Source organism: Lithobates pipiens, unplaced genomic scaffold (assembly GCF_037356315.1).
Source record: "Lithobates pipiens isolate NorthernLeopardFrog02 unplaced genomic scaffold, aLitPip1_a1.2 Scaffold_30, whole genome shotgun sequence".
NCBI lineage: Eukaryota > Metazoa > Chordata > Amphibia > Anura > Ranidae > Lithobates > Lithobates pipiens.
Window position 1 is genome coordinate 127,943,826 of NW_027507791.1, and position 13,002 is coordinate 127,956,827.

Here is a 13,002-nt window from a genome sequence, read left to right on the forward strand (position 1 = left end):
AACGTTTGTCACCTTTCCACGAGCGGGCGCAATTTTGAAGCGTGACATGTTGGGTATCAATTTACTCTGCGTAACATTATCTTTCACAATATAAAAAAAATTGTCTAACTTTAGTAAAAAAAAACTGTTTTTAACCACTTACAGACCGGACCATTTTGCTGGTCAAAGACCAGACCACTTTTTGCGATTCGGCACTGCGTCGCTTTAACTGACAATTGTGCGGTCGTGCGACGTGGCTCCCAAACAAAAGTCACGTCCTTTTTTTTCCTACAAATAGAGCTTTCTTTTGGTGGTATTTGATCACCCCTGTGGTTTTTATTTTTTGCGCTATAAACAAAAATAGAGCGACAATTTTGAAAAAAACGCATTATTTTTTACTTTTTGTTATAATAAATAACCCCCAAAAATATATAAAAAAACATTTTTTCCCCTCAGTTTAGGCCGATGCGTATTCTAATACATATTTTTGGTAAAAAAAAATCGCAATAAGCGATTATTGATTGGGTTGCGCAAAAGTTATAGCGTTTACAAAATAGGGATAGTTTTATAGCATTTTTATTAATAATTTTTTTATTTTTTTTACTAGTAATGGGGCTGATCAGCGATTTTTTATTGTGACTGCGACATTGTGGGGGACACATCGGACATTTTTGACACATTTTTGGGACCATTGTCATTTATACAGTAATCACTGCTATATAAATGCAGTGATTCCTGTGTAAATGACACTGGCAGTGAAGGGGTTAAGTGTTCCTAGGGGTGTGTTACTAACTGTGGGGGGGTTGGGCTTTCATTTAGTGAACACCGATCTCTGCTTCAATCACATGGAGCAGAGATCAGCGTCACTAGTTGCTAGGCAGAATGGAGAAATGCTGTTTACACGGCATTTCCTCCATTCAGCCGTCCCGTGAGACGATCGCGGGTATGCCCGCGGCGATCGAGTCCGCGGGACCCGCGACCGGACTCACGGGGGTCCCGACCGGCACGCGAGCGCATTGAAGATTGGACGTACCTGTACGCCAATATGCCTGCCCGTGCCATTCTGCCGACGTACATCAGCGTGCGCTGGTCGGAAACCGGTTAACTTGTAAACAACAAATCTCAAAAAGAGGCTTTGTCCTTAAGTGGTTAAAAAAAATTCTTCATCAGTTTAGGCCAATATATATTCTCTACATATTTTTGTTAAAAAAATTGCAATAAGGGTATTTTAATTGATTTGCGCAAAAGTTAAAGCATCTACAAACAATGGGAAAGATTTATGGCATTTTTATTATTTTTTTACTAGTAATGGCGGTGATCTGCAATTTATAGCAGTACTGCGACAGACAGATTGGACACTTGACACATTTTTGGGACCATTGACATTTATATAGTGATCAGTGCTTTAAAAATGCACTGATTACTGTGTAAATGTCACAGGTAGGGAAGGAGTTAACACTAGGGGGCAATCAGTGGGGTTAATAGGACTGACTGGGGGAGGAGACATATCGTTGTTCCTACTTAGTAGGAACAAACGATATGTCTCCTCTCCCCTGACAGAACAGGGATTTGGGTGTTTACACACACAAATCCCTGTGCTGTCTCTCAGCACGCATGCCCCCAGCAGCTCTTAAAGAGAACTCATATTTTGTTTTGACCAGCTGTGCCATTCTGCCAACGTATATCAGTTTGAGCTGGTCGGCAAGCGATTAAAGTATTATTAACCACTTACTTACTGGGCACTTAAACCCCCCTCCTGCCCAGACCAATTTTCAGCTTTCAGCGCTGATGCACTGTAAATGACAATTGCGCAGCCATATAACATTACATTTTTATCATTTTTTTCCCACAAATAGAGCTTTCTTTTGGTGGTATTTAATTACAGCTGGGAGTTTTATTTATTGCTAAACAAAAAAAGATGCAAAATAAAAAAAATCATGTTTCATAGTTTGTTATAAAATTTTGCAAACAGGTAATTTTTCTCCTTCATTGAAATGCGCTGATGAAGCACCACTGGTGGGAACTGATAGGCACAGTTAAGGCGGTACTAATAGGCACAGATAAGGTGGCACAGATAGGCACAGATAAGGCAGTACTGATGGGCAAAGATGGGCACAGATAAGATGGCACTGATGGGTGGCACTAAGGGGCACTGATAGATGGGACTGATGGATACTGATAATTGGCTCTGATAGGTGGCACTGCTGGGCACTGGTAGATGACACTGATGGGCACGGATATGTGGCACTGGGGTGCAGCACTGTTGAGGCAGATTGTGGGCACTGATGGGTGGCACTATGGGAACTGATGGGGGGCACTATGGGAACTGATGGGGGGCACTTTTTTATTAGGTGGTACTGTCAGGGGGCAGGTGGGCACTGATAAGCTGGCCGTGATCGGGACTAATGTCCCGATCACGGCCGCCGGTGATCGGGACATAGCTGATTACCGGCTCTGTTGTGTCACATGATCAGCTGTCATTGGCTGACAGCTGATCATGTGGTAAGGGGTCGGGATCGACCCCTTGCTCCGATCCGTGATCAGGCGAGTCTCATAGACTCGCTGATCACAGAGCGCGCCGCGTGCGCCCCTCAGGGGGCGCGCAGGCCACTCGTGCACGGGTCGACGTCAATAGACGTCGTCCCAGCAAAGCAGGTCCGCGCTGTAGCCGTCATTCGGCTATAGCGCGGATCTCTAGTGGTTAAAGCTAAAACCAAATATACAGTCATGCCCGAAATTGTCAGCACCCCAGAAATTTTTCCAGAAAATCGAGTATTTCTCACAGAAAACTATTGCAGTAACACATGTTTTGCTATACACATGTTTATTCCCTGTGTGTGTAATGGAACAAAACAAAAAAGGAGGGAAAAAAAAGCAAATTGGACATAATGTCACACAAAATTCCAAAAATGGGCTGGTCAAAATTCTTGGCACCCTTTCAAAATTGTGGATAAATAAGATTGTTTCAAGAATGTGATGCTCCTTTAAACTCGCCTGGGGCAAGTAACAGGTGTGGGCAATAAAAAAAAATCACACCTGAAAGCAGATAAAAAGGAGAGAAGTTCACTTAGCCTTTGCATTGTGTGTCTGTGCCACACTAAGCATGGACAACGGAAAGAGGAGAAGAGAACTGTCTGAGGACTTGAGAACCAAAATTGTGGAAAAATATCAACAATCTCAAGGTTACAAGTCCATCTCCAGAGATCTAGACTTGCCTTTGTCCACAGTGCGCAACTTTATCAAGAAGGTTGCAACCCATGGCACTGTAACTAATCTCTCTGGGCGAGGACGGAAGGGAAAAATTGACGAAAGGCTGCAACGCAGGATAGTCCGAATGGTGGATAAGCAGCCCCAAACAAATTCCAAAGAAATTTAACCTGTCATGCAGGCTCAGGGAGCATCAGTGTCAGCGCAAACTATCCATCGACATTTAAATGAAATTAAACGCTATGGCAGGAGACCCAGGAGGGTCTCTGCTGACACAGAGACATAAAAAAGCAAGACTACATTTTGCTAAAATGTACTTGAGTAAGCTAAATTCTTCTGGGAAAACGTCTTGTGGACAGATGAGACCAAGATAGAGCTTTTTGGTAAAGCACATCCTTCTACAGTTTACTGAAAACAGAATGAAACCTACAAAGAAAAGAGCACAGTACCTACAGTGAAATATGTGGAGGTTCAATGATGTTTTGGGGTTGTTTTGCTGCCTCTGGCACTGGATAGCTTGAATGTGTGCAAGGCATCGTGAAATCTGAGGATTACTAAAAGATTATGGGTTTCACTGTAGAGCCCAGTGTCAGAAAGCTGGGTTTGCATCTGGGTTCTTGGGTCTTCCAGCAGGACAATGACCCCAAACATACGTCACAAAGCACCCAGAAATGGATGACAACAAAGCTCTGGAGAGTTCTAAAGTGGCCAGTAATGAGTCCAGATCTAAATTCCATTGAACACCTTTGTAGAGATCTTAAAATTGCTGTTGGGAAAGGGTGCCCTTCCAATAAGAGTTCTGGAGCAGTTTGCAGGAAGAGTGGTTCAAAATTCCGGATGAGAGGTGTAAGAAGCTTATTGATGGTTATAGTAAGCGACTGATTTCAGTTATTTTTGCAACCAAATATTAAGTTAAGGGTGCCAAGAATTTTGGCCAGCCCATATTTGGAATTTCGTGTGACATTATGTCCAGTTTGCTTTTTTCCGTCCCCATTTTTTGTTTTGTTTCAATACACACAAAGGGAATAAACGTGTATAGCAAAACGTGTTACTGCAATACTTTTCTGTGAGAAATACTTGATTTTCTGGAAAAATTTCTGGGGTGCTAACAATTTCGGCCATGACTGTATAATATTTAGCAGCTTACCAATCGTTCGATGTGATGACTGCATGAGTTTTCTCTTTTTTTTTTTTTTTATAGGCTGTTTTCCCCTCTGTGTTTCACTGGTGATCTGGCCAGTAACAGTGTTAGAGTGCCTACACTCTGGAGAAAACCGCAAAAGAGACACCTTTTGGAAAGCAGCATTGTCAACCTAGGGCAGTGTTTCTCAACTCCAGTCCTCAAGGCGCCCCAACAGGTCATGTTTTCAGGATTTTCCTCAGGTGAAACGGCTGTGGTAATTACTAAAGCAGTGAAACTGATCAAATCACCTGTGCAAAATAATGGAAAGCCTGAAAACATGACCTGTTGGGGTGCCTTGAGAACTGGAGTTGAGAAACACTGGTCTAGGGCGAGAGGAGTGTTAGATGTGCTAGCAGATTCAGCAACAGTTCTGTGTCTTTTGGGAAAAGATTTAACACAAATAAAAATTTGTTATTTCTAGTCTGACTTCATGCCAGCACTTGCACAGTCAGTGGTTTTGTAAGATTAGAGTCGGGCGTATGTTTATCCGTTATATCAAGCAGGTGCCAGTGATCATCAATGTCATATATGAGTTGAAACAGTCATTTACTGAAAACCGAAACGGCTGTGTAGGAGGCTTAAACCTGGGTGAGGAACAGCCAAACTCTGCTAAGGTTATGGAAGACAGTTGTGTCACAGGTCATACACCATGGCAAGACTGAGCATAGAAACAAGACACAAGCTAGTTATACTGCCCAGCAAGGTCTCTCCCAGACAGAGAGGGCTGTTCAAGCTCTTTTTGAAGCACAAAGACATGGGAAATGTTGAAGACCGTAGCCAAGGAAACAATGTAGCAGATGAAAGACTCATCATGCTCACTTCCCTTCAACATCATAAGACGTCCAGCAGTGTCATCTGCACAGAACTGGTAGAAATAGTGGGACCCAGGTACACCCATCTACTGTCCAGAGAATTCTGGCAAGAAGTGTTCTTTGTGGAAGAATTGCAGCCAAAAAGTCATACTCCAAAGTGAAAACCAGACTAATTGACTCAACTATGCATGAAAACATAGGAACTGGGGCGTGGATAAATGTCAGTAGGTGCTCTGGACTGATGAGTCAAAATTTGAAATATTTAGCTGCAGCAGGAGGCAGTTTGTTGGCCAGAGGGCTGGAGAGCGGTACAATAATGAATGTCTGCAGGCAACAGTGAAGCATGGTGATGTGCCAACTTCAAAACTGTGTGTTAAGTGTACCTGGAAGAATTGATGCAGTTTTGAAAAGCAAAGGGTCGTCACGCAATATATTGATTTGATTTGGATTCTTCTGTTCCTTTACTTTTCATTTTGTTGATACAAATAAACTATTAACACTTCTAATTCTGAAAGCTTTCTTAATTTACAGCATTTTTTTACACCTGCCTAAAACTTCTTCACATTGGTGTACATCTAAGAATTGGTAATATAATGTTTTATTTTGGGTTTAATACCACTTTTGATTAAAGTGGTTGTAAAGACACAAGCTTTTTCTATGTATTTTCTATCTATTAATATAAAAAACCTCCTGTGCGCATCAGCCCACTAATACCTGAGCCCCATCTAAATGCAGCGATGTTGCAGCAGTGTCTCGGCTGCCCAGGACTCCCGTCCTCATTGGCTAAGATAGCATTGGCTCCCACTGCTTTCAAAGTCAGTCAGCCAATGAGAAGAGAAATGGGGTGGGGCAGGGGCTGCTGCTCCATGCCTGAATGGACACACGCAGCTATGACTTGGCTAGGGTGCCCCCACAGCAAGCTGCTTGCTGTGGGGGCACTCAACAGGAGGAAGGAGTACCAAAGAGCAGCCCGAGAAAGGATCTGGGCTGCTCTGTGCAAAGCCATTGTACAAAGCAGGTAAGTATGACTTGTTTGTAAAGTCTTGTTTTTTAGTTAAAAATAATCACTTTTAAGGTAAAGAAGTTAGTGAAAGGATCACATTCTATCAAGTGTTCAATTTAGATAAAGCACGTATTTGTGAAGACATGATAATATTGTCAATACTTTATTTTTACAAAATGGTAATAATCAGTTAAGAAATTTGCATTTGCTAATGGGAACGAAAATCCTTGTTTGACTATTTCTAGTTAGGTGTTCTCTTCATTTTTGCTGTTGGGTCCATCTAGTAGTGAAAGTGTTAAGTGTGAGATGCTCACATTGCCATTTTGAAAGCACATAATGAAGCTGCTGCTGCTGCAGTGTGTTTACACTCAATATACAATCATGTAAGCTGTGCCAATAAGTTCATACCTCCCTCATTAATGTATTCATGTTGAGGTCCCTCGTGTTAAGAAAATGTCAGATCAATAAAAATGTGGCAATTTGACTCAGATGTTGTAATTAATGTTTTCTTCATCTTATTTGTTTAGCATAATGCTCCAATTCCACAAGGGGGACGAGGTGCAATCCAGTTTGTGACACAGTATCAGCACTCAAGCGGACAAAAGCGAATCCGAGTAACCACAATAGCAAGAAAGTAAGTAGTTTGCTGCTATAAAGATATGTAAGATCAGTCATCAAATACTGGATTTTCTCATATGATTTGAACTATCATAGCATTTCAAGCTGTTATTGATAGCCTTTTATAATCTAAAGCCCCAAACACACTTATCAGTTTTTCTGCTGATTTTTGTCTTCAGATTTACCAAAACCATGTAGTGCAAGGGCCTGCCTGCCTGCATACAAATTGAAACTCCTAAGGTTTTACCTCCTAGTGTATGGTTTTGGTTAACACCTATTTTATGGGTAGGCACTAGTTGGCTGATCCACCCATTTTTAGTAGTGCGTTTTTCTCACCTTGGTAATTCTGCTTCTCTAGAATCTCTCTATTAGAGCTGCATCTTTCCATACTGCAGTCTTTGTAAAATCTTTATAGGAATATTAAAGCTTGCACACAATGGCCATGAAAGGCAGGTGTACCTGGAAACTTGGGTAGAGCGATCTCCGCGACAGAGGCCCAGATAGATGTAAAAATCTAGTTTGTGGTAGTCTGGCATTTCATACCTAAACTTGGAATATCAAATTCAGGTGCAGCCTGCAAATATGGGGGTTTAAATATGTCCAGTTTTCATGTATAAACTGTTCATTCAGTTCAGTTCAGCACAGTTCATCTTTTTTTCAGAAAATTTTCAAAACTGTAATTATATATTTCTTGTTTGCGTGTTAGGAAAATTCACACTGCTTGCTAGTTTTTATCAGGCTGGACTGAACACACTCCTCTTTTGTCACAGTGATAAGAAATATGACAATGTATGGCCAGCTTAATGCAAGAAATAAGATGAGAAAGCCTCAGGTTTTGGTTTTTCTTCCTGTTCTTCCACTCTGTTTAAAAAGCTTAATTTGCGATTCAGCTTCTGACCTTTTTATGTCTTCTCACCATGACCTGGTGTGAGCAATCTGACCAAGTTGTAGAGCATGTCACAACAAGTCCAGACTCAATACATTCCCTGGAGCCATTAACTAATTGTATAATTAATATCTGGAAATGCAGTTTTTGTTGTTAAAAATGTAACAAGATGTAAAATATGGTAATTTAGGAATCTATACAGTAATAGGAACAAAAATGTTAAATATAAACTAATTACACAGCAGGGCCACATATCAGGCAATTACCCTCTAGATCTGTCATTCAATTTGCAAAAAAATAATTGTGAAGCTACAAAATGCTCAGGGAGAAAATAAATCAAATATTCTGTATGGAGATGGTTAACATTTCCACTCCAAGCTGCCTAAAGTCAAATGTCTGAAGCTCAAAAAAAGGTTAGATCCGGCAGATTGGTGCATTTTTGGTCATCTGTTGTTAAAGTGATTGTAAAGGCTTGTTCTTTTTAAAATAACAAAAAAACCAAACATGTTATACTTACCTCCTCTGTGCAGTTGGTTTTGCACAGAGCAGCCCAGATCCTCCTCTTCTGGAGTCCCTATTTGCTGTTCCTAGCCCCTCCCTCCTTTAAGTTCCCCTCAGCCAGCAGCTTGCTACAGGGTTTACCCAAGTCGAGTCAGAGCTCCGTGTATCCATTCATGCATGAAGCCCCGACCTGGCCCTGCCCCCTCTCTCCCCTGATTAGCTGAACGACTTTAATTGACAACTATGGTAGCCAATGGTGCCGCTGCTCTGTCTCAGCCAATCAGGAGGAGTGTCCTGGATGGTTGAGGGGATCATAGACATTGCTGGAGAGAGAAAAGGCTCAGGTAGGTAATTATGGGGGTACTGGGGGGCTGCTACACACAGGTTTTTCTCTTAATGCATTAAGATAAAAAAAAAACTTTTGCCTTTACAACTCCTTTAAGTAACCAGCAACCCCTGGCATCCTAACAGTGAGTCATCCCAGCTGTCGGCAAGGATCTGTTAAGCAGCTGGCACGTGCCAGTTTCTTAACAAAGATAAGTCATCCCTGCTGACCGTGTGGATTTTCCACTGACAACAGAATATAAACAAAAGAGCCGGCATTGGAAAAAAATGGCATTGGGGTACTCCGCCCCCCCCCCCCCCCCCCCCCAATCAATAACAGGCCTTTTGGATCTGGTATGGGCTTGAAAGGGGACCCTGTTTATTAAGACCAAAGGAGTAATTATTTAATGCTTGATTCTTGTTGAAAATTTGAATTTAGGTTGGCTATGTTGTTGACGTTGCATAGATAATTGATGTGAACTCATGTCAGGAAGTGGAGATTATCGTTCTGTAAAGTACAATACAGGCGCAGCATGAAAAGTTCTGGGGTATATTGGCTATTGACATTTATTAGTCTGAGAGAGATAATGGGATAAGAGAGGAAATTTGTTTGGACAAAAGTGTTTGGCAGGAAAGAATTTGTAAGTCACTAGTGTCGTATACACATAAGCACTTAACATTGTAACTAGATACCATTGTCACAGGCTTCTGCACTGTTATTAAGGTAATATCTCATTACAGTGTTCTGTAAATCATAGTGGAACAAGACTATGTAATATCCATGTAAAAATGAAAATACATTTTTTTTAATTAATATTGTATGTTACTGTTTGCATGTTAGTTCTATAGTTTCTAGTTCTGATCTGTAAAGTGAAAGCTCACTGGTCTATAGCTCTATTTGACATACTAAATAAACCCTAAGGATCTCATGTTGTAATGCAGTAGGTTGTTTGGCTAAATTTGTAGAGCTCTTTAATGTCCAGACAACATAGCTGTGGATCAAAGAGGCTGTATGACTTGCTAATGCAATGTGGGTGCAGAGGAGAAAACACAGGGACTGCAAAGAGGTACTCGTTACTGGGACCATCACAGTGGTGGGAGTTGTTGATTCAGAGATAGTGTCTCATGCTTATTGCATAATCACGGTATGTTTATTATTTGGAAAATGTTTTGCTTTCCAGATTTGTTACTCTGAGTGATGCATATGTGTTGAAAGTAGTTGGTATCAATGAAAAGAAGATGTGGTGTTTCTGCCTTTACATTAAGGACTGAGGCCAAAGTAGTGTGGATACACTGGGACTTGTTTGTGTGCAGTTTCATTTATTGTCGTAATGCACATTATAAGATATGTTTTTTCAGTTTGACCACCGAATGGTATAGTCTTAGTTTTTTTTTTATTTCTATTTGTATTAGAATTAAACTGTTGTCTCCTGTTATTCTTACAGCTTTGACACCGGGGGGCGTTTTCAGGAACTTTAGCTCTAAAAATGGCACCTTTAATGCGCCTGAAAACTGCCTCACTTGCAGCCCCAGTGTAAAAGCCCGAGTGCTTTCACACTGGGGCGGTGCACTTGCAGGATGAGGAAAAAAAAGCAGCATTGTGGGAGAGCGCTGCATTTAGCATTTCTAAATAGCCCCTGCCATTGAAATCCATGGCCAGCGCTGCCGAAGTGCCTGCAAAGCACTTGGGCAGCGGCGATTTTGTTGGCGCCTTTAACCCTTTTTCGGCCGCTAGCCGGGGTTAAAAGCATCCCGCTAGTAGCCAAAAAGCATTGCTAAAACAATGGTAAAACGCCAATGCCCTCACCATCCCAGTGTGAAAGTGCCCTAAGTGTAACCCATGCTATTCCTTTTGCCAGGCTGTTGTGATCTGTCACAGCTCTGAGACCCAGAACTGAGCGATCAGAAGCTAATCACTCAGTCCTCTGTCTTCACTGAGCAGAGAGTTGGTCACCAACTCTCTGCTCTGCCCATCCAGAGGTCACTGGAGGTTGGCAGGAGTGGCTGGCTCATGCTCTCTATGACGCACTGAGAGGTTGAGCCGGATGCCAATCAGGCATATGGGTGGATCTCAACATTATTGTCGGGATCTCTGCAGACCCTGGACCAGCTCTGTGATGTCAGCAGACTTTGGGTCACAGGAGTGCAGAAATAAGTGCATTCCTGTGACCCAGAAGAGAAGTATGGACAAAAAATCTTTGGCCATACTTCTCTTATTATCTTTTTTTTTTTTTTTTTTTTTTATAAATATTTTTATTAGAGTTTAACAAGATACAAGAAGCATATCAATTGACAAATTGCATGAGGTATGAGATTCAAATACCTGGTAAAACAAGACTTAGGAGAAAAACCTAACCATAAGAATTATTCAAGAAGAAGGAAGAAAGAGGGGAAAAAGAAAAGAAAAGAGAAGAGGAGGAGGGGGGGGGAGGAGAAATCTGGGGGATGTGTGCCATCTTAAGCGCTGCATAGTACAGTAAACACCATATCACGGGGAACTGACAACCATAAGAAACATAATATCAATATCCAATACCCCTACATACTACTGACAGTTGATACGTTGAAGACACATTAATAGTAGATCTGTGGTAGCCAAAAAGATAAGTCAGAGGAGACACATGGTGGATAGAGAAAACAAGCGTCAAGGAGGTAGTAGGATGACCGGAGCAGCCGGAAGGTTATCTCATGGGTTCATGGCGGATAATGCACTACATTGAGAGGATGGGTAGGAATATGGGAGGTCGGTAGCTTAAGTACTCCTAGCGAGTTATTAAGGTTGCGATGGAGGTACCATTCGGTGTATCTGAAAGGGTACATAATTGATGGAATGTCGTCTGGAGAAAAGGACTGTTCAATGTAGACTTTCCACCGTGCGAAAAACCGGGTAGTAGACTGGAGATGCGAGGAAATAGTGTCCAATCTTTCCATGTAGAACAGGGATAAAAGAGCCTGCTGTACGCCATGTAGACTCGGAGGGGACGAGGAGATCCAATGGGACATAATAGTTCTACGAGCAGCCAGCAGACAGATGTGCATCCAGTGTGAAAGCACCCCAGATCCAGGGTGAGTCTCGTCAGAGTTAGTTAGGCCACAGCTAAACAAGCACGAGTGGCTCCTTCGGCAAACAAATTGTGGTAATAGTGAATATGTAATGCATCACCGAGTCCCAAAAGGTGGAAATTGAAGTACATTCCCAGAGGCGATGAAGCAAGGTGGGGCGATCCAAGGAACACCAAGGACACTTTGCTTGGGAGGGATCTCCAGTGGTGGTGCGAAATGGGTAGTAGGCCCTGTGTGCAAGCTTAAATTGCGTTTCCCTCCAGACTTCAGAAATGACGAGTTTATGAACGAGTCTGTATCCTTTTAGAATATCGTCGGAGAGGGTCGTGTCGCCAAAGATGGAGGCCCAATTTTTGAAAGGGGCAAGGTGGTACTTATCAGCTTCATAGGAGATCAACTGGGAGTAGAGATCGGAGATGGAATAAGTGTCACGTTGAAGCATGAAGTCAAGGGGAGACTTGGAGCAGGAGCCAGGCTGAGTCCCTCCTATAGCTTGCAGATAGTGAGTTAGTTGGAAGTAGTGAAACACTTGAGATGGAGGGAGGGAGTATTCGCCAGCCAAAGTATGGTAAGGTTTGAGTCGTCCCTGAGGAAGGTCATATAGGGAGGCTACCGAAGTAAGACCTTTCGAACTCCAAAGTGTGAAGGCCTGGTGTGTCGTGGAGGGAGGAAACATTGGGTTCCCCTGGATAGTCAGATGTGTAGAGAAGTTGGTAGATAGTCCCATGAGTTTTCTGACTTCCCTCCACGCAATAATTGTGTCACGGATGAGAACATTAACCTTAAGATGACCCGGAAGAACATGTAAATTGGAGTGAAGAACAGCAGGGAGAGTATAAGGATGTACCAGTGCATTTTCGAGAACATAGTTCGAATATCTAGATTTACCCACTAGCCAATCCAACCCTTGGCGTACTAGACAAGACAGGTTATAGAAGCGAATATTGGGCAGGCCAGCCCCTCCCTCGGACTTCGGGAGACTTAGTTTCTGAAGAGCAATGCGAGGCTTCTTATTTGCCCATAGAAAGGCATTCAGGGCTTTGTGTCGTTTTTGGATGTCAGAGTGTTTTATTAAAAGTGGGATAGTTTGCATCGGGTATAACAATCTCGCAAATGAAACCATCTTGAAAAGGTGGCATCTCCCAAAGAGTGAGAGCGGCAGGCCTGCCCAAGACTCTAGTTCTCGCACAATCTTGGTCAACAGTGGAGGGTAGTTGAGGGAGTACAGTGAGGAGGGTTCCCTACCTATGCATATACCTAAATATGTGATGGAGTGTCGTGCAAGAGTGAAGGGTGAAGATGACTGCCAGAGTATGGCTTTGCGTGGATTTAGGGCTAGAACTTCAGTTTTGTCATAATTAATCCGAAACCCTGAGCATTGCCGGAAATTTGTAAACAGGTCACGAATGGTGGTAAAATCTGTTAA

The 13,002-nt window shown here is 42.4% G+C and overlaps 1 protein-coding gene across 2 annotated transcripts in view; it reads left to right on the plus strand.

Annotated features, from left to right (window-relative positions):
* The window catches only part of SEC23A (SEC23 homolog A, COPII component), a 256,161-nt gene that overhangs the window by 165,891 nt on the left and 77,268 nt on the right, over positions 1 to 13,002 (plus strand). For both annotated transcript variants that reach the window (XM_077464838.1, XM_077464839.1), the window contains one exon: positions 6,712 to 6,818. In XM_077464838.1, coding sequence (XP_077320964.1) covers positions 6,712 to 6,818 — 107 coding nt within the window. The remainder of the gene's footprint in view (positions 1 to 6,711; positions 6,819 to 13,002) is intronic.